The sequence below is a fragment of the Saimiri boliviensis genome, chromosome X, assembly GCF_048565385.1.
Source record: "Saimiri boliviensis isolate mSaiBol1 chromosome X, mSaiBol1.pri, whole genome shotgun sequence".
Classification (NCBI taxonomy): domain Eukaryota; kingdom Metazoa; phylum Chordata; class Mammalia; order Primates; family Cebidae; genus Saimiri; species Saimiri boliviensis.
Window position 1 is genome coordinate 17,038,914 of NC_133470.1, and position 21,816 is coordinate 17,060,729.

The window sequence follows — 21,816 nt, forward strand, 5'->3', positions numbered from 1 at the left end:
TGCCCAGGCTGGTTTTGAACTCCTGGGCTCAGGCAATCCTCCTGCCTCAGCCTCCTAAAGTGCTGGGATTACAGGTGTGAGTCACTATGCCTGGCCCAGCTAATTAAAAAAAAAATTTTTTTTTTTTCGTAGAGATGGGGTTCCCGCTGTATTGACTTGGCTGGTCTTAAACTCCTGGCCTCAATTAATCCTTCTGCCTTGGCCTCCCAAACTGCTGAGATTATAGATGTGAGCCACTGTGCTCAGCCTATGTTGAGTCCTTTGTCTACAATACGACTTTTGAAAATACACTATTTTCAATGTGAGTTAGACAACTGATTCAAATGATCCATGTTAAAGAGTCTACTTACATCCTTTAGAGTAATAATGTTTGGATGCTGTCCATAACGAAGAAGAATTTCAATTTCTTCTGTTGGGTCTCTCTTGCTTTTATCAATAATCTAGAAGGCAAATATTTTAGAATAGAAGCTCATGAACTATACAGTTATTAAGTGTTTATAGCTGCAGACCTTGGGCATTACCTCATGTAAATAGTATATAAATAAGTCATTTATCAATCAGTTTTATTCAACTACCTGGCCAGATTGTTTAATCAGAAAGCCAATCTTAATACAGATGGCAAGGCTATAAATTACAACTCATGAGTCACATTCTCACCATGCCTCTCCAATGTAAGACGGCAGTAAGTTTAGGACTTACCAAAAACTCAAAAAGTCTTGAGAAAAGGTACCAAGAACACAGTTAACGTATATTTTCTTCTATCCTTGAAGGTCTTAAACACTTGGGAACTCTAATCAATTTCTAACCCCCCCATCAATACAGATAATTAAGAGCTAGATATAATACCACCACTAACATCTGCTTATTGAATATTTCCTTTAATAAAATTCTTCAATTGGATATCCTGCTAGTTGTAAGCTACTTATAAAAGCTAATTACCAGTTAAGCAGAACAATCTTCTTTTTGAAGTTAGGCAGAAAGCTACACAGAAAATCACACCTAGAATTTTATTTGGTTAGAATTTAGTTTAATTATTTCAATAAGCCCTTTAAAATAGTAATGAAGCTTTCTAACCCTTTTATTTTGGCTGCTCCTTAAAAATATTTCTCTTAATATTTTAATCTGCTAAACTAATATTATATAAAAAAGACAAATTTTGCTTTCAATTCATTCAAAGGGTGGTCTGAAACAAATTAAGTGGCGTTTGTATGTTCAATTTTAAACAGCTTAGTAATTAATGTATGTACTAAATACCCAGGCCCTCCAGCAACCTAGGAAAGAGGTTATAACTCTCAGTATGAGCCCAATCTTCTATCTGAAATAGATTTAGAGTTGACCCTTGAACAACCCAGGTTTGAACTATGAGGTACCAATCACATGTGGATTTTCTTCTGCTTCTGCCACCCCTGAGACACCAAGACCAATTCCTTCTCCTCCTCCTCCCTCCTCAGCCTACTTACATTTTCACCTTATTCAAGGTGAAAATGATGAGGATAAAGACCTTTATTATGATTCACTTCCATTTAATCGAATAGTAAATATATTTTCTTTTCCTTATAATTTTTTTGAGACAGGGTCTTGCTCTGTTGCCCAGGCTGGAGGGTAGTGGCACGATCATGGGTTGCTGCAACCGTGAACTTCTGGGTCCAAGTGATCCTCCCACCTCAGCCTCCTGAGTAGCTGGGACCACAGGCACATGCCACCACACTCAGCTAATTTTAAAAATTATTTGTAGAGATGAGGTCTGGCTATGTTGCCAAGGCTGGAGTATAGTGGCACCATCATAGCTCACTGCAGCCTGAATCTCTTGAGCTCAAGCAATCCTTCCATCTCAGCCTCCTGAGTAGCTGGGACTACAGGCACACGTGGCCATGCCTGGCTAATTTTTAAACAATTTTTCTGTAGAGACAGGGTTATGTTGCCCAGGCTTGTCTCAAACTCCTGGCCTCAAGCAATCCTCCCACCTAGGCCTCCCAAAGTGCTAGGATTACAAACGTGAGACACTGTGCCTGGCATGATATTCTTAATAACACTTCCTTCTCTTTAGCTTACTTTATTGTAAGAATACAGTATCTAATAAATATAACATACAAAATGTGTGTTAATGTGTGTATATGCTATCAGTAAGGCTTCTGGTAAACAGTAGGCTATGAGTAGTTAAGTTAGGGGAGTCAAGCTACACACAGATTTTCAACTGCTTGGGGATCAGCACTCCTAAGTGCTGTGTTATTCAAGGATGGACTGTAGTCGTAAAACAGTTCTGTATTTGGAGAAGAGGGAAGATAAACATATAGGTACCCACTGTAATCAACTGCAAATGATAGTGTGGAATTAGGCAAATGGGTGATTAAGAGGACAGGTATATGGAACAGACATGCTAATTTAAGAGACGATCTGGGACTAGTCTTTTGAAAACCAGAAGACACTGAGAGGGGTTATTTTTGGCGTGGATCTGCTAATCTGAGCCCAGTTTACATTAGATCTATACTTGTGCTTGTGGACCTCAAATATGTAGTAATTTCAGTAGAATCCAGTTGTATTGGGATGGGTTTTATGAATCATTTAAGTCACAAATATCCACAAATAGCTTGGAGATATTTTTGAGGTTTTAGGCATAGTCCTCAAGGTTTCTGTAATGCAAAGGGGCCTCAGGACATTTCTGCTTGTTATCATGTATTTATGGAGGCAAGACACATCCTTAAACTGCCCACCAAATATGTTGTTAGTCTTTTCTCCTTTCATGTAAGCAATTTGAAAATTTCTATGTATCTTAGATTTCAGTAAGAGCAAGGAATAAGAAAATAGAAAATTAAATGTATTTCTTTAAAAATTTATTTCCTTCTTTAAAATTAGCTTTACTGTCCTTCCAATGAAGCAAATTAAATGTATTTCTATGGTTCATCCTATCCACACAAAAGCCCTATACACACTGATGACTTTGAAGCAGTTACATCTGAGTTTAGAACAGTAATAACAACTAATGTCACTATCTCTCTAAACAGGAGCTATGTATATTTATAAACCAGTCTTAAGGTTTAAATAAGCTGAAAGCTTTAGATGTTGTTTGAATTGCTTGAGATTGGAGAGCAGAGGCTACTATTCTAAGAAGTGAAAAGACAGATTTGAATATAGTGTTTGTTCACTTACTTAGTTGTAAGTGAACAAACAAAGGTTTGAAATTCAAGCTTTATTGCACAGCTAGGTTCCTTGGTTTTTGGTTTAGAAAATTCTGTCTTAGGATACTTGATGAAATTAAAACAGCCAATGATAATGAATTTTATGATACTGGTTTTTTCTTTTATTAGTTCCAAGATCCTTTTAGATGTAAAGAAAGGTATGAACATTTTTGCCAGAGAAGACACAAACATACAAAATTCTGCATACAATTTTGAGGAATCTGCTGACACCCTGAGCATAAAATGGGGACTTCTGAGAGCAAAAAAGATACTTTAAAAATCACTTGAGGTGTAAACTGGTACTGCTCTGGGCAAACTAGATGTATAACCACCTTACCTTTTAGCTTATAGGGTTCTAGATAGATTAAGGTCTCTGAATATCACTAGCCAGATATTTAAATTTAATTTTTTTATAACAAAAGACATTTTTAACAATGAGAGGAGTGTAATTTTTAACTGGTACTGACATGCATTAACAATAACTGTACAAACTAGATTTTAAATAAAAAATATTTACCTTCACTGCAAACTCCATGTTTGTAGCTTTATGTATACATCTCTTGCAAACAGAGTAGGAGCCAACTCCAATATCTTCTTTTACTTCATATCCATCAGTAAATTGAATACTATTCCTGTGTAACTGCTACAAAAAATTATAAATTGGTGAAGAGTCCCATAATGCCTTTAGTGCATTTTATAATAGGGAAGTATGTTACTCAGCATGCATTGTTGATGCTCTACATATAAATGAGTAAGAATAAAAATACATCTTTATAGTACTTATTCTTCTATAAGTGATTTTGGAAGTGTTTACAATGAAATGTAGAGCAAGAAATGTGCCTTAAAAAAGCTTATGTTAAAAATAAAAATTGAATTTGCACAATAGAAAAAGTGGAGCTACTTGATGTGGGGCCTATATCCTTGTCTGTGATTCAGCCTCATTCCACTTCTGAATCGGCTATAGGTTTTCAAGCACCTTTGCAAATGAGAAGTTTGAAACCTATGTATAGAAGAAAAGGATTTAGAAGGATTCAGAATTAGAACATCTGAATTCTTGTCTCAGCTGCACCATTTAAAGTCTGTGTAACTTTCAGCCTGTATTTTCTCAGAGAGTAATGCTGAAGATTAAATAAAAACAATGTATTTGCAAGCAATACCTATTAGCGCCATTTTGGACTTTCAGTAGCCACGCCCTCCTTTCTTCACCCTGAAGTCATAGCTTTATACAACTTCTGCTAAAGAAGCTGGTCATGGGTTAGGGACTAATAACATATACAGCACATGATGAACAGCAACTTATTGATTCCATAAACAGGCTGAGGAAAGTTGTGCTGCCCTTGGCTATACTGATAAGAGACCTCCATCATGAGCTTTGTATACTATACATTAAAACTTGAATTCTGTAGAATATACAAGTTTGTGGTTTCTATGTTAGGCACAGAATTTATAATTTAAAAAGTTGCCATACATTCATGTGCTTGCATAGTAAATGGCAGAGACTATTCCAACATGAGCTCTGCTTAAAAACCAGTGTTTTAATTGGTTTTCTACAAAGTGGAATGCAGGATAACTGACTCATGAAAAAACTTTAGAGCAAAATCAACTTAATCATCAAGTAAATTCAAGTACAAATTACATATTAAAAACAATCCACTGCTTCAAAAGATATATCTAGATCCCTTCGATTAGAAAGATGACTTAAGATTTGAGTTCATTTTTATTTCTTGTATCTTTCTAAGGCAAACGTTGCCAAACTATGGTCAGTGAGCCAAATCTGATTTACTGCCTGTGTGTGTAAATAAAGTTTTATTGGCACACAGCCATGTCCACTTACTTATGTATTGTCTGTGGCTGCTTTGTGCTACATAGCAGAGTTGAGTAGTTGTGACAGAGCCCATATAGCCTACAAAGCCTCAAATATTATCTGACCCTTCACAGAGAAAGTCTGCTGACCCCTGTTCTAAGGCATCAAAGAACCAGAAGACCTCAGTTCATCATAGCTGACCTGATGGAGGCAAAGAGTGAAACAAACTCAGCATGAAAAACATTTTGAGGCACAGGAGAGGACATAAATAACACGGCTCAACTCTAGTTTCAAGTCACATGGGTATCCAGGATTTTGGCTCTTGCAACCTTTTCGATGATAAATGAAAAAAATTTGAAAGAGTAAAGTTAATGATATAAAACATATTCTATTTTATTTTATTTTTTGAGACAGAGTTTCAACTCTGTCACCCAGGCTGGAGTGCAGTGCTGCAATCTCTGCTCACTGCAACCTCCGCCTCCCAGGTTCAAGTGATTCTTGTGCCTCAGCCTCCTGAGTACCCAGAATTACAGGCATGCACCACCACGCCCAATTCATTTTTATATTTTCAGTAGAGATGGGGGCTTCACTATGTTGGCCAGGCTGGTCTCAAACTCCTGACCTCAAGTGATCCACCTACCTTGGCCTCCCAAAATGGTGGGATTACAGGTGTGAGCCATTGCGCCCAGTCTAAAATGTATTTTAAATTGCTCATTTAAAGTCAGCAGAAAAAAATCTAATTATTCACAGAATGAACTATATCTTATAACATTCCAAATCTAAAATTATTTAGACATCCACTCACCTGAACAATTGAATGTACACCAACTGTCTGCATAGCTTGGCTTTCATCATCTGAGGTAATGGCAACAAAACTAAACCCCCGAAAAAGCTGATGTGCATTAGCACTAGGTGGAATGCCAGGTGAATCTGAAAAGAGTAAGAAGTGACAAGATTCATTTGAAAGGTAACTAAGGGAAAAACTGTTGACACTATGACCTTTTTCACTTATTCTGGAATTCTATTTCTCAGGTACACAGTATATACCTCTTGCCTTTCAGGATACCTGTGAGGCACTGTATCAGATCTTTTCTGATTGTGTATTGCCATTATGACACCAACATCCTAGTCCCTTGGAGCCTAGAAAATAGCTAATTCATTTGAAGAATTGATGAATTATAGGGTTAATGATATTCAAATTAATGCCGTCCCATGGAATTTCCTGAAATGATGGAAATTTTATCTTTACAGTCTAATATGATAGCCACTAGCTTCATGCAGCTTTTCAACATTTGAAATGTGCCTATTTCTCTGCTATGTAGCACACTCAGTGTGACTGAGAAACTACATTTTAAATTTTAATTAATTTAAATTTAATTAGCTACATGTGGCTACTGGCTAACATATTAGACACTGTAGCCCTCAATAATAACCCAGCCAAATAAATAAATAAATAAATAAATAATAACCCAGCTGGGGTGGAACGGGGGAGATATAAGGTGGATCTACAGCAAATTTAGGAGATTTGAAAATAGCATAAAGGGTTATCCTGGAAAAGGTTTTCATTTTTTTTTTTTGAGACGGAGTCTCGCTCTGTCACCCAGGCTGGAGTGCAGTGGTGTGATTTTGATGCACTGCAACCTCCACCTTCCGGGTTCAAGAGATTCTCGTGTTTCAGCCACCCAAGTAGCCAGGATTGCAGGCGCATGCCACCAAACTCGGCTAATTTTTGTATTTTAGTAGAGACAGTTTCACTATGTTGGCTAGGCTCATCTCGAACTCCTGGCCTCAAGCGATCCACCTGCCTTGGCCTTCTTCCCAAAGTTCTGGGGTTACAGACGTGAGCCACTGTGCCCAGAGTCTGGAAAATATTTTCTGATTGAACAAGAAAAAATATATATTGGTTATCTTATATCTGATTTTCACATTTTCTCCTTACCTTTCGGAGTTTTTGCAGTAAACTCAGGATCAAAATAGAATGTATCTTCAGGCCTACCCGTTGCAGGTTTAAATGGTGGATGAATTTCTCTTCTATACAGTTTCTGGAGTAAAAAAAAGAGACTTAGACGTATTTTAATTCTAATGAAATATTTCAAGCAAGTTTTCATTCTATACTTACATTCCAGTCTATTGTCGAGAAAAACGAATGTCTTTTAATTTCTTCAACTCCATCTGGTCCTGCACCTATCAAAAATGGATTCATTGGTAATTTTATTTCAAGGAGAAATATACATATTGTTCAGCCTTTGCTTTCAATACTTGCCTAATTAATTAGTTACTTTTGAGACAAGGGTTTGTTATATCATCCAGGCTGGAGTACAGTGGTGTAATCTCAGCTTATTGTAGCCTCAACCTCTCAGGCTCAAGCGATCCTCCTACCTCAACCTCCTGAGTAGCTGGTACTACAGGTGTGCACCACCAGGTCTGGCTAATTTTTGTACTTTTTGTAAAGACGGGGTTTCGTCATGTTGCCCAGACTGGCCTTGAACTCCTGGACTCAAGTAATTCTCCCGCCTTGGTCTCTCAAAGTGCTAATATTACAGGCATGAGCCACCATGTCTAGCCTTGTCTAAATAGTTAATAATTCCACCATAAAATAAATATCCACTCCCCACTAAAAACAAACACCAACAAATACACAACATAAACAAATTAATTAAAATTTTTACCTAATCTGTTTGCAGGATTTCGTTTGAAAAGCATTCGTAAAAGACTCTGGGCTTCAGGACTCAAAAACTGTGGCATTCCAAGTTTGGCTCTAAATAATAAATCCACATAATTATTTTATTTCTTGGAGGCATCTGTACTTTTATTTAAAAAAAAATTTTAAATTAAGCTTTTTGAGATACTTGTAGGTTCACACTCAGTTGTAAGAAATGAAACAGAGAGATCACCTGTGCCTTTTACCCGGTTTCTCCCAATGGTAACATCGTGCAAAACTACAATACAATTATCATAACCAGGATATTGACAAGGAAACAATCCAATAATCTCATTTACATGGCACTGGTTTTACTTGCACTTATTTGTGTGTTTAGTTCTGTGCCATTTTATTACATATATGGCTTCTGTATGAATACATTGGTTTGTTTATCCATTATCTGTTGAAAGACATCTGTGTTGTGTCCGGTTTTGGGCTAATATGAATAAAGCTATGGTGAACATTTATGTACAAGTTTTCATGTGAACACATAACCGAATTTCAGTTCATAATCTAACGAGCTTTTTAATTTTTCAAAATATTGCAAAGAGAACTGTGAAAGTAAGATCATTTGAATCCTAGTTCTGGCTCTGTTACTAAGAACTTTGTGACAGTGGGAAAGTCAATTATTCCGGGCCCGTTATCACTTCTTCATAAGCAAGGGGATTGGACACTAAACCAATGGCTCCCAAAGTGTAGCCTTGGAACTCCTCCTCAAAGGGAATTTATGAAACCTAACATTTAAAACTGCTAAGAGAACATGTGTTTCATATGCCACTTTTTCCTTTCCATTCCCTTTAACAGCCCCTGCAGGGAAGGGGAACTGGTGGGAAAGAGGATTATGGAATACTGAAGATATACAGTCTAAAAACTGCTGGCCTGGATGAACTTGAAGGTCTGTTTCAGTTCTAATATATAATTTTAATTCTTTTTCCAGACCTATGAATTAAAGAAACCAATGATCCTGTAAGTATGACAATAATAACACAGCTGGGGAAAATTTCTATTTCAGAAACAGATCTATTTATTATTCAGTGAGTTGTTAGTGAGCTATTACATGCCAGACACTGTTTAGTGCTGAGGATACAGAGATAAAAGAGAGCTCATAGACCCCACAGTCCATGGTGAAGATGGATACAGATAATCCTAGTATATTAAGAGATAAATGCAGAAGAGCATACACAAAGAGTGACAAGGGACCAGTAGGGGATATTTAATTTAACATGGGAGATTATGAAAGTTCTTGAATACAATCTAAAGGCTGATAATTTATTCATTTGGCTAGTGTTTCCCCAAATTTTACTGAATAATATTAATCCCTCTAGATACGTAGCAACAATAAAAAAATTCATGACCCAATGAGCTTGTAGAATGTTATCTGTTATATCCCCTTATTAGAGACACAGAATTAAAATACATCGCATATAAAAAAGCTGAGAAATCTAGAGCAAAGAAATCAGCTGGGCATAGTGGCTTACACCTGTAATCCCAGCACTTTGGGAGGCTGAGGCAGGTGGATCACAAGGTCAGGAGTTCAAGACCAGCCTGATCAATATGGTGAAACACCGTCTCTACTAAAAATACAAAAATCAGCCAGGTGTGGTGGTGCGTGCCTATAATCCCAGCTACTCAGGAGGCTGAGGCAAGAGAATCGCTTGAACGCATGAGGCGGAGGTTGCAGTGAGCTGAGACTGCGCCACTGCACTCCAGCCTGGGTGACAGAGCGAGTTTCCATCTCAAAAAAAAAAAAGTCATTTCTGTCATCCAGGCTGGAGTGCAGTGGCACAATCTTGGCTCACTGCAACCTCTGCTTTATGGGTTCAAGGGATTCTCATGTCTCAGACTCCCAAGTAGCTAGAATTTCAGAGGTGTGCCACCACACCTGGCTAATTTTTATATTTTTTATTTTTTTGTAAGTGATGAGTTCTGCCATGTTGGCTAGGCTGGTCTTGAACTCCTAGCCTCAAGTGATCCTGCCACTTCAGCCTCCCAAAGTGCTGGGATTATGGGTGAAATCAGTATTTTCTAAGTATTTATTTCCAGCACCTCTTTTTCAAGTAATACCTATTAACACCTTGTAGAATTAATACTCCCTTGAACAAATCCGGGGAAACAATGCTGTATTAGGTAACAGGGATGCAGCAGAGGTCTTGAAACAGTGAAGTAACATGACCAGACTTATTTTTAAGAGGGTAACTCCAAGGGTAGTAGAGAAAAATTTGGAGTGGGAAGATGTCCTAAGTGGAAAGCAGTCAACTTAGGAATGTGGTCAGATAGTGTGGAGGTTACTGTGGCCTAAATACTGTAAGCAGTGCAATTCAGAGGAAAGGCTGGAACAGTGAAATAATTCTGAGATTGAATTTGGAGAATACCTAGTTATGTGTAAGAAATAAATGATTTCCAGGTTTCTGGCTTAGGAAAGAGGGTGCATGAAAATGCTGATAACTGGGAGTTTAAGAAGAAGAAAAGAACAGCAAATAAAGATACATTTAGTTCAAAGATGTGAAATCATGCATATAATATGTTTTGGGAGGGCCAGGCAGGTGAGTAAATGGAAACACATGTTTAATGCCCAGTAAATTCATGTAAGAAAGAGAGTGATTTGAGGGTAATTAAAATGTTGAGGGTAGTTATCGGAAAGACAGAAGTCAGTCAGGAAAGTAAGTACAGAGGGGGAAGATGGATCTTGGGGGAGAAGAACATTTAAAAGGTAGTCAGAAAAAAAACAATTTGGGCATTAAAAATAATGAATGCGATTGCCTGAATCACACTGATTATTAAATCCCATGAGTTTATTATAGTAAAATAAGAAAAAGCAAAGCCAAAACAAAAACACTCAACTCATTGGATACTACTCCTACTGGAAGTAACTAGGGCTCAGACATTAGAAACAAATAAGAAAAGAATTAAGTATTTATTCTCTTTCTTGAATGAGCCTTATTTCAAGTAATTAAATCATCATAGTTGATGAGGGAGTTTGTTGAGAAAATAACAGCTAATAAATGAGGAGGGAATAAAAATAATAGAAAATTATGGTTGGGCATAGTGGCTCATGCCTGTAATCCCAACACTTTGGGAGGCGGAGGTGGGAGGATTGCTTGTGCCCAGGAGTTTGAGACCAGCCTGGCAACATAGCGAGATACCACCTGTACAAAAGATTAAAGAACTTGGGTGCACCTGTAGTCCTCGCTACTTGAGACGCTGAGGCAGGAAGATCGCTTTAGCCCAGGTGTTTGACATTGCAGTGAGCTGTGATCATGCCACTGCCTTCAGTATGGGAAACAGAGTAAGACCTCATCTCTAAAAAACACTTTTTAAAAAAGCAATTCATCACTTTTGAATTCCTTATAAAATAATCATTTCAAGTAATGATTATTAATGGATAGAACCACTAGTTAAAAGCCTGACAGGGAACTGCACAATGGAGGAATCAGCTGCAATCACTGGAGCCCATCACTTAAAGTGGGGGCAACCAGGTATTGTAAGCATCCTGATGTAATAGGGACCACACAGTATTAGCTGTGAAATAATCTTGCTAAAAAGTTTAACCAGCTAATGTCAACCCATTAATAGACCTGAAAATCTGCCAGTTATTGAGCTCCAACCTTCCTCTAAACCCTATATAAGATTAGTGGTTTACTAGGTTTGGGAAGACTCTACACTTACTATAGCAAAAAATAAAATAAGCTTTACGCTTTTTGTTTCAGATATTGAGAGGGGGTCTCATTCTTTGACAAGATAAATCCAGAAAGCAGAGTTATATAAAACAACTGACTTGGTTTCTATGAATAAACAGAAGGGTAAAAACAGGGATAGATTGTTCTATAGTAACAGACGTTTAAGAAGTACAACCAAATGGAATGTACAGACTTGATTTGGATGCAACTGTAAAGACACAGTTTTGAAGAAAATCTGAAAAACTGGTTAAGGATTGATGATACCTGGACAATATTACTAGCTTTATGTGGATGTGTAAGAAAACATCCTTATTTTTAGCAAGGCAAACTGAATTAAGTAGATAAGAAATGATACATCTGGAATGCTTGTAATACTTTAGTAAAGAAAAAAAGAATAAAGCAAATGACCAAATCTTGATAAATGTTGAATCTGGATGACAGGTATATGTGTTTACTGAATTATTCTATTTTTGAGAATTCATATTTGAAAATTTTTTATAACCAAAAAAAGAAAAACAGGAAGAGAAGTGGTCATATAAAAGGGACCAAAAGGGGAATGGTTAGAGAGGTGGGAGAAACAGATTAAAGTAGGAAAAACTAAGGAGGGAGTGGCCAACAGCGTCAAACACTCAGAGATACCTTTCTTTTTGTTTTTGAGATGGAGTCTCGCTGTTGCCCAGGCTGGAGTGCAGTGGAACAATCCTGGTTCACTGCAACCTCTGCCTCCTGGGTTCAAGCGATTCTCCTGCCTCAGCCTCCTGAGTAGCTGGGACTACAGGCACGTGCCACCGCGCCCAGCTAATTTTTTGTATTTTTTTAAAAGTAGAGATGGGTTCCACCATATTGGTCAGGCTGATCTTGAACCCCTGACCTCGTGATCCACCCGCACCCAGCCAGAGATACCTTTCTTAAGTGTCCCATCTAATATGGCTCCTGCTTTCTGCTCCTTCCCTCACACTATTAGAGTATTCTGATTTATTATCCTTATATCTCCTATTACTATCTGAAACTATTTGTTTAGATATTAATTCCTTGTCTCCCCCACTAAAATATAAGCTCTGAAGACCACCAAACACCTTTTCAGACTTGTTCATACTACAGCTCAAGTATGAGTAGCAAGAACTCAAACATCTGTTAAATGGATTGTGTGAATGAATGGTAGAGTCAGCCTTTTGACAACCTGCCACTGGTTTTAGCAACCAAAAGACCACTTATAGCCATAGTGAGAGCAGTTTCAGTAGAGTGATGGGGATGAATGACAAATAGGCTGTGGAATAAAAGAAGCCAAAAAAGTATTAACAGAAAGTATAGACTACTTTTTTTTTTTTTTTTTTTTTGAGATGGAGTTTCGCTCTTGTTACCCAGGCTGGGGTGCAATGGCGCAATCTCGGCTCACCGCAACCTCTGCCTCCTGGGTTCAGGCAATTCTCCTGCCTCAGCCTCCTGAGTAGCTGGGATTATAGGCACGCGCCACCATGCCCAGCTAATTTTTTTTTGTATTTTTAGTAGAGACGGGGTTTCACCATGTTGACCAGGATGGTCTCGATCTCTTGACCTCGTGATTCACCCGCCTCAGCCTCCCAAAGTGCTGGGATTACAGGCTTGAGCCACCGCGCCCGGCCTAGACTATTTTTTAAAGAGGCTTTGTGTTGAAAGGATGCAGGAAGATGGTACAGTAAGTTGAAAGGAAGGCCAGGTCAAAGATTTAGTTTCTTCAACACAAGAGAGTGTTTGTTTGCTGAAACGGAGGGATCAAAGTAGATGAAGTGATAAAGGTTCAGTGATGAAAGTTCAGTGAACATTCATTTACGTAGCACATCTTTTTAGACCTTTTTTTATTGTGTAGAAGAATATAAAATGCTCCCAAAAACCCCAAACAGAAACACCCAAAGTACACAGCTCAGTGATTTACCACAAACTGAATAGTCATCTGGCCAAGAAACATAACATTGCCAGAACCCCTTATCCAGTGTAACCACTTTCCTTATTTTGCCTCAGGCTTTTAACCATCTAAGTATGAACCCTAAAAACTATGCTTTAGTTTTGCCTGCTTTGTAAACTTCACAAATAAAATCACACAGTACTTATGCTTTTGTGTTTGAACTTCCTTAGCTCCAAATTCTTGTGAGATTTATCTAAGTTGGTGCATGTAACTGTGGTTTGTTCATTTTCTTTGTTGTATGGCATACTACACCCATGGGCCAAGTCTTCAGCCTGTTTTTGTATGGCTCTCAAGTTAAGAATTGTTTTATGTTTTTACAGGGTTTGAAAAAAATACAAAGAATATGTGACAGAGACTGTGTGTGGTCCACAGAACCTAAAACACATACAGTAAATAAAAATTCTATGGTATTCAACTGTACAAATATAACATCATTTATTAATTCATTCTTCTGTTCATAATCAGGTTTCCACTTTTTGGCTATTACAAATAATGCTGCTATGAATGGCTTTGTACTTGTTTTTTGATGTGTGAGTAATCATTCTTTTAACATGGGTGCATGTCTAGGTGTGCAGATTAGTGGATGAGGGTATACATATATTTGTCTTTAGAAGGACAAAAATTGCTTTCTAAAGTGGTTATATGAGTATTTATATTCCTTCTAGCTACATATAAAAGCTGCCGCTGCTTTACATCCCACCATTTTGTACTGTCAGTCTTTAAATTTTTAAAAATTCTGTTATAGGGCAGCAGTCTGGGCCAAAAATGATTCAGAATGCTCTTGTCAATCTTTTTAATTTTAGCCATTCTGGTGAGTATGCAGTGATAGTTCCTTGTGATTTTAATTTGCATTTTCTGATTAACGAGATTGAGTATTTTTTCATAAGTTTTTTGGCCACTGAATATCCTCTTCTGTGAGATCCCTAAGTCTCTTGCCCATGTTTTTATTGAGTTGGGTTTTTCTTACTGATTGGAGTTCTTGATAGATTGACAATGATTTTTTTTCCCCTCTTTAAGACATTGATTTTTATGTATGGTGGAAGGTAGGATTTCTTTAAATTTTTTTTTTTTAATTCTTTCTTTTTTTTTTTTTGAGACAGAGTCTTGCTCTGTCACTCAGGCTACAGTGCAGTGGCACGATCTTGGCTCACTGCAACCTCCACCTCCTAGGTTCAAGTGATTCTCCTGACTCAGCCTCCTGAGTAGCTGGGATTACAGGCACCCACCACCCCACCTGGTTAATTTTTTTTGTATTTTTAGTAGAGACGGGGTTTCACCATCTTGGCCAGGTTGCTCTTGAACTCCTGACCTCATGACCCACCTGCCTCGGCCTCCCAAAGTGCTAGGATTACAGGTGTAAGCCACGGCGCCAGGCCAATTTTTAATTCTTTTAAAGTAAATTCTTTTGAGAGACAGGGTCTTGATCTATTACCCAGGCTGGACTGCAGTGGCATGATCATGTCTCACTGCAGCTTTGACCTCCTGGGCTCAAGTGAGTCTCCCACCCCAGCCTTCCAAGTAGCTAGGACTACAGGTGTGTACTACCCCACTCAGATAATTTTTATATTCTTGAACTCATGGCCTCAAGTGATCCTCCTGCCTCAGCCACCCAAAGTGCTGGGATTACAGGTGAGCCACCAATTCCTGTCTATTTTTTATATGAATATTAACTTTTCCAGAATGATTTATTAAGAAAAGGCTGTTCTTTCCCTACTGCTCTGAAATTCCCAATGGTCGCAAATTAAGTATCCAAATATATAGATCTATTTCTGGGCTCTTTATTCTATTACTTTCTATACTTGTTTCAATGTCATATAAACTTAATTACTGTTATATTAAGACTTGATACCTGGTAAAGCAAGTCTTCCTATCTTGGTCTTCAAGAGTGTTTCAGCTATTTTTGGTCCTTTGTATTATCATATTAGAATCAGTTTATCAAGATCCACATTAAAAAGTTGTTAGGATTTTTATGTGATTTGCATTGAAACTATAGTTTGTCATCCAGTACAGTAGCCACTAGCCACATAGGGCTACTGAGCACCTGAAATGTGGCCAATCCACACTGTAAGTGTAAAAATACACACTGAATTTCAAATGAGTATGAAAAAATATTTTACAATACCTCAATTATTTTTTAACATTGGTTACATGCTGAAATAACATCTTGGACACACTGGGTTAAATAAAATACTACGATTAACTTTGTTTCTATTTTTAATTTTTTGAGGCGGAGTTTCTCTCTTGTCACCTAGGCTGGAGTGCAGTGGTGTGATCTTGGCTTACTGCAACCTCTGCCTCCCAGGTTCAAGTGATTCTCCTGCCTCAAGCTCCCAAGTGGCTGGGATTACAGGCGTGTGCCATGACGCCTGGCTAATTTTTGTATTTTTACTAGAGACAGGGTTTCACCATGTTGGCCAGGCTGGCCTCGAACTCCTGACCTCAGGTGATCCACCCACTTTGGCTTCCCAAAGTGCTGGGATTACAGGTGTGAGCCACCACACCCAGCCTCTTTTTACTTTTTTAAATGTAGCTACTAGAAAACTTAAAATTATGTATGTGGTTCACATTATATTTCTTTTTTTTTTTTTTTTTTGAGACAGGGTCTCACTCTTTACTCTGTTGTTCAGGTTAGAGTGTAGTGATGTGATCAGGGCTCACTGCAGCCTTGAACTCCCAGGCTCAAGTAATCCTTCCACCTCAGCCTCCAGAGTAGCTGGACCACTGGTATATACCACCACATCTGGCTAATTTTTTTATTTTTGTAGAGATGGGTTTTTCCCATGTTGCCCAAGCTGGTCTCAAAGCCCTAGGCTCAAGCAAACTGCCCACCTTGGCCTCCCAAAGTGCTGGGATTATAGGCATGAGCCACCATGCCTGGATGGTTCACATTATATTTCAACTGATAGCTTTACAACACTGGGCCTGTCATAACATGAACATGGTATATCCTTTCAAGTTATTTTGGTCTTTTGAAATGTCTTTAAACAGTATTTTCTGGTTTTCTGTACAGAGGTCTTACACAACTTCTGGTAGATATATCATTAGGTATCTGATAATTTTTATATTGTTGTAAACAGTATCCCCTTTGAAAATTCTATTTAATTTTTATTTTTTTGAGATGGAATTTCACTCTTGTTGCCCTTAGAGTACAATGATGCAATCTCAGATCACTGCAAACTCCGCCTCCCGGGTTCAAGCGATTTTCCTGCCTCAGTCTCCCAAGTAGCTGGGATTACAGGTGTCTGCCACATGCCTGGCTAATTTTTTGTATTTTTAGTAGAGACAGGGTTTTGCTATGTTGGCCAGGCTGGTCTTGAACTCTGGACCTCAGGAGATCTGTCCACCTCAGCCTTTCAAAGCACTGGGCTTACAGGTGTGAGCCACTGTGCCCGGATAAAAATTCTATTTTCTAATTATTAGTATAGAGACAATAAATACATTTTTGTTGTATCCAATAATTTCGCTAAATTCTTATTAATTCCAAGAATTTATGTCATCACTGGATTTTCTTTTTTTTGAGACAGGATTTTGCTCTGTCATTCAGGTTGGGGTGCAGGGGCATCATCTCAGCTCACTGCAGCCTCAACATCCTGGGCTCAAATGATCCCCCAGTCTTAGCCCCCATTCCCCACTCCACAAAGTAGCTGGGACTACAGGTGTTCACCACCATGCCTGGCTAATTTTTGCATTTTTTGTAGAGATGGGGTTTTGCTATGTGGTACAGGCTTATTATGAATGGATCTTCTATGGATAAGGTTATGTTTTCTAAATAATGATAATTTTATTTCTTCTTTTTAAACCTTACGCTTTAATTTTTTGCTTGACTTATCATATTGGCTAGGACTTCCAGGACAATGCAGACAGAAATGAAATAATGGGCATCCTGGACATATTACAAATCTCAAAAGTAAAGTTTTCAGTATTTCATTATTAACATGCCAACACTGTAAAATCTCATTTTTTAGTGTGAAGGATTTATTTTTTTGAGAAGGAGTCTCGTTCTATTGTTCCTGATGGAGTGCAGTGGTGTGATATTAGCTCACTGCAACCTCCACCTCCTGAGTTCAAGGGATTCCCTGTCTCAGCCTCCCTAGTAGCTGAGACTACAGGTGTGCACCACCATGCCCGGCTAAGTTTTATATTTGTAGTAGAGATGGGGTTTCACCACGTTGGTCAGGCTGGTCTTGAACTCCTGATCTCAAGTGATCCACCTACCTCCGCCTCCCAAAGTGCTGAAATTACAGGCCTGAGCCACAGTGCTCAGCCTGAAGCTTTTATGTTAAAATCTCATCAAGACATCTACATTAAGGGAGTACTTACTTAAGAATCATAGTCATTGTTTCTTTTCGATCTTTTCCTTGGAAAGGTAGTGTACCAGTAAGCATTTCAAACTATAGAAAGGCAAAATAATCAGAAGTATTAGTCAATAAATATAAAATTTCAAGGTCAGAAGGTTAAAAAAAGCATCATCTTAATTATAACCAAATCTTCTAAAATTGCTACATAATAAAACAAGTGCTTTCTATTTCTACCATATTTGTTACTGAACTTGATGATTCCTAAAACAACTGAGCTATATACAGTTTAGTAAAAATTAATCACATTTTTTTTTTTTTTATGAGACAGGGCCTGGCGCTGTTGCCCAAGCTGGAGTGCAATGGCACAATCTCGGCTCACTGCAGCTTCCATCTCCCAGGCTCAAGCAATTCTCCCACCTCAGTTTCCCGAGTAGCTGGGACTACAGGCCCGTGCCACCATGAATGGGTAATTCTGTATTTTTTTTTTTTTTTTTTTTGTAGAAACATGGTCTCAGTATGTTGCCCAGGTTGGTCTTGAACTCCTGGACTCAAGGGATCCCCTGACCTCAGCCTCCCAAAGTGCTGGGATTACAGGCATGGGCCACCATGCTCAGCTTCATCAATCACATTTCAAATGGCAATTTTAAAGTATAGATATTTGAACAATTTGACAGATATGCCAATTTCATATGAACTTATTTATTTTTTTTGAGATGTAGTCTTACTCTGTCACCCAGGCTGGAATGCAGTGGTACAATCCTGGCTCACTGTAATCTCCATCTCCTGGGTTCAAGTGATTCTCCTGCCTCAGCCTCTTGAGTAGCTGGGATTATAGGTATGTGTCACCATGCTCAGCTAATTTTTTGTAGTTTTAATAGAGATGGGGTTTCACTTTGCTGTCCAGGCTGGTGTTACAGGCATTAGCCACTGCACCCAGCCTAATTTTTGTATTTTTAGTAGAAATGGGGTTTCACCATGTTGGCCAGGATGGTCTTGAACTTCTGACTTTAAGTGATCTGCCTGCCTTGGTCTCCCAAAATGCTGGATTTGCAGGTGTGAGCCATTGCGCCCAGAGAATTTATTTTTTTTGAGACAGAGTCTCACTCTGTTGCCCAGGCTGGAGCAGTGGTGTAATCTTCGCTCACTGAAACCTCTGCCTTCAAAGTTCTAGCAATTTGCCTGCCTCAGCCTTCTGAGTGGCTGGGATTACAGGTGTGTGCCATCCTGCTTGGCTAATTTTTGTATTTTTAGTGAAGATGGGGTTTTGCCGTGTTGGCTAGGCTGGTCTTGAACTCCTGATGTCAGGTGATCCACCCGCCTTGGCCTCCCAAAGTGCTAGGATTACAGGTGTGAGCCACTGCACCTGGCCAAACAAACTTATTTTATTTATTTATTTATTTAATTTTATTTTATTTTTTGAGACGGAGTTTCTCTCTTGTTGCCCAGGCTGGAGTGCAATGGCGCAATCTCGGCTCACCGCAATCTCCGCCTCCTGGTTTCAGGCAATTCTCCTGCCTCAGCCTCCTGAGTAGCTGGGATTACAGGCACGCACCACCATGCCCAGCTAATTTTTTGTATTTTTTAGTAGAGATGGGGTTTCACCATGTTGACCAGGATGATCTCGATCTCTTGACCTCGTGATCCACCCACCTCAGCCTCCCAAAGTGCTGGGATTACAGGCTTGAGCCACCGCGCCCGGCCTATTTTTAAGGGTCATTTGCTAATAGATTTCTGGACCAGTTTCTCCAAAAGACTAAACATCATTAATAGTTTAGACTGTTATTATTAGCAGGAAATCTATGGTAATATCTTTTTTCCTTTTCAAATTAGGATGAGATAGAAGAAGTTAATAGATTTCAGTCCTTCTATAACTGCATGTAATAATTTTTCTTGGTTATTACATATGGTATAAAATACACAAAATAAAAATACCAGTTTCTCTCTTGTAACATTCACTGCTGATGCTCACTTAACAAACAAACCCCTTCCCCTCAAAAAACCCCAAATCCAAACCTTACCATTAACACACCAAAAGACCACCAGTCAGCACTCTGAGTATGACCTCGACGATTAACTACTTCTGGAGCCATATACTCCACAGTTCCACAAAAAGAATATGCCTTCTTTTCATGGTCAATAGACTCCTTACTTAGGCCGAAATCTGCCGAAACAAGTATCATAAATAACCTACATAAATTTGCATATGTAAATTTTAAACTTTGAGTTCTGACATTTATATTAATCATTTAAAATTTCTAATACAAGTTTTTAAATTTTGTTTTGTTTTTTTGAGACAGAGTCTCGCCCTGCTACCCAGGCTGGAATACAGTGGGGCAAACTTGGCTCAATGCAACCTCTGCCTCCCAGTTCAATCGATTCTCCTGTCTTAGCCTCCCAAGTAACTCGGATTACAGGCGTGCACGATGCCCAGCTCATTTTTTGTATTTTTAGAAGTGACAGGTTTCACCACATTGGCCAGGCTAATCTTGAATTCCTGACCTCAAGGGATCCACCTGCCTTGGCCTCCCAGAGTGCTGGGATTACAGGGGTGAGCCACCACACCTGGCCCTAATATAAGTTTTTAATTTTAATACAGTGTATTACTCAGTATTTGTACCACAATCAATCTTAAAGGAAAGTATAAATTGTAGGAAAAAATATTTTAATAAAATGAGGATTTTTTACCTGTTAACTTGATGTGACCTTCTTCATCAAGAAGTATGCTGAAAAAAACAAAGAAAATCTTTAAAAAATACTAAAGATTTACAGAAGCTAAGATTGAAATTATGTCCTTAAGCATCAGATCACCACATTTATTCTAAAATATTGCTTTAGACTGTGAATAAGATGTCAAAGGTAAAGGAAAAACAAATTATTTTTTTGACACACATTTATAACAAATCCCAAAGGCAATGCCATAAACTTCTATTAATATGCCAGGGGCACCTGAAAATTATTAGGAAAAGAAATCATCTGTATTCTTCCCAGTTGCTCTTTTTTTTTTTTTTTTTTTTTTTTTTTTGAGACGGAGTTTCGCTCTTGTTACCCAGGCTGGAGTGCAATGGCGCGATCTCGGCTCACCGCAACCTCCGCCTCCTGGGCTCAGGCAATTCTCCTGTCTCAGCCTCCTAAGTAGCTGGGATTACAGGCACGCGCCACCACACCCAGCTAGTTTTTGGGGTTTTTTTTTTTGTATTTTTAGTAGAGACGGGGTTTCACCATGTTGACCAGGATGGTCTCGATCTCTCGACCTTGTGATCTACCCGCCTCGGCCTCCCAAAGTGCTGGGATTACAGGCTTGAGCCACCGCGCCCGGCTCCCAGTTGCTCTTTCTAATGCCTTTCTGCAAACGTGGTCTGACTAAACCCCCTAGTGCCTGCATAATAGACAGAAGGTCCACACATTTAATTCAAAAACATCAGACTTGTCATGCTATTGGTTATCTCATTTTGCCTTTCTTTCCTTTTTGTGGAGAATAGGGTCTCACTATGATGCCCAGGCAGGTCTTGAACTGCTGGGCTCAAGCTATCCTCTTGCTTCTGCCTCCCTAAGTGCTGGGATTACTCCCTAAGGTGTGAGCCACTGCGTGGCCAGCTATCTTGGTCATTTTAAAGGTATCTGACTCAATCATTGTTTCCTTATTTATTTTCCTGACATGACCTACACAATCCTCTCCTCCTTTCCCATACTCCTTTTCATTGACCCCTCCCTTCACTATATACATGCTCCACAGTTTTCTCTCTTCCCCAGTAAACTGTGAGTTCCCAGAAGGTTTGACCTTATTCATCTTTATAGCTCAGGGTCTGGCAGAGAACAGTACAAATAAGAAATGTTGAATGAGTAAGGCCTGTTTGTAAAGGGCCTACCGGGCATTCCAAATAGTTTAGGCTTCCTCTTAAGGACAAGGGAGACCATAAAAGGTATACGTTCATGGAGGATAGATAAATTTATAGAGAAAATAAAGGGCATTTAGTTAGCTCACTGGGTCATGATAAAGAACAAATGGAGAATGACACTCAGGTTTCTGGCTTGAGCAGGTACTTGAGTGGAGAGTAATGCTATTAATCAAGGAGCTACAGAAAGGAGAGCGTACTAAGCTGTAAGTCAATAATTATGTTAAGTTGGTGCAAAAATTAATTAAAAGTAATGGCAAAAACCGCAACTGCTTTTGCACCAACTTAATTATTTCTGGATAGGTATGGGGTCAATAAACTGTTT

At 38.7% G+C, this 21,816-nt stretch overlaps 1 protein-coding gene across 13 annotated transcripts in view; it reads right to left on the reverse strand.

Annotated features, from left to right (window-relative positions):
* RPS6KA3 (ribosomal protein S6 kinase A3) overlaps nucleotides 1-21,816 on the reverse strand; it is a 173,052-nt gene that overhangs the window by 21,959 nt on the left and 129,277 nt on the right. For 10 of the 13 annotated variants that reach the window (XM_010334871.3, XM_010334874.3, XM_039475434.2 and 7 more), the window contains 9 exons: nucleotides 20,284-20,321; nucleotides 19,617-19,759; nucleotides 17,621-17,691; nucleotides 7,650-7,738; nucleotides 7,100-7,164; nucleotides 6,920-7,022; nucleotides 5,786-5,910; nucleotides 3,694-3,819; nucleotides 351-440 (listed from right to left, as the gene is read on the reverse strand). In XM_010334871.3, coding sequence (XP_010333173.1) covers nucleotides 351-440; nucleotides 3,694-3,819; nucleotides 5,786-5,910; nucleotides 6,920-7,022; nucleotides 7,100-7,164; nucleotides 7,650-7,738; nucleotides 17,621-17,691; nucleotides 19,617-19,759; nucleotides 20,284-20,321 — 850 coding nt within the window. The remainder of the gene's footprint in view (nucleotides 1-350; nucleotides 441-3,693; nucleotides 3,820-5,785; nucleotides 5,911-6,919; nucleotides 7,023-7,099; nucleotides 7,165-7,649; nucleotides 7,739-17,620; nucleotides 17,692-19,616; nucleotides 19,760-20,283; nucleotides 20,322-21,816) is intronic. The other 3 variants (XM_039475435.2, XM_074391541.1, XM_010334878.2) reach the window with 1 other exon arrangement.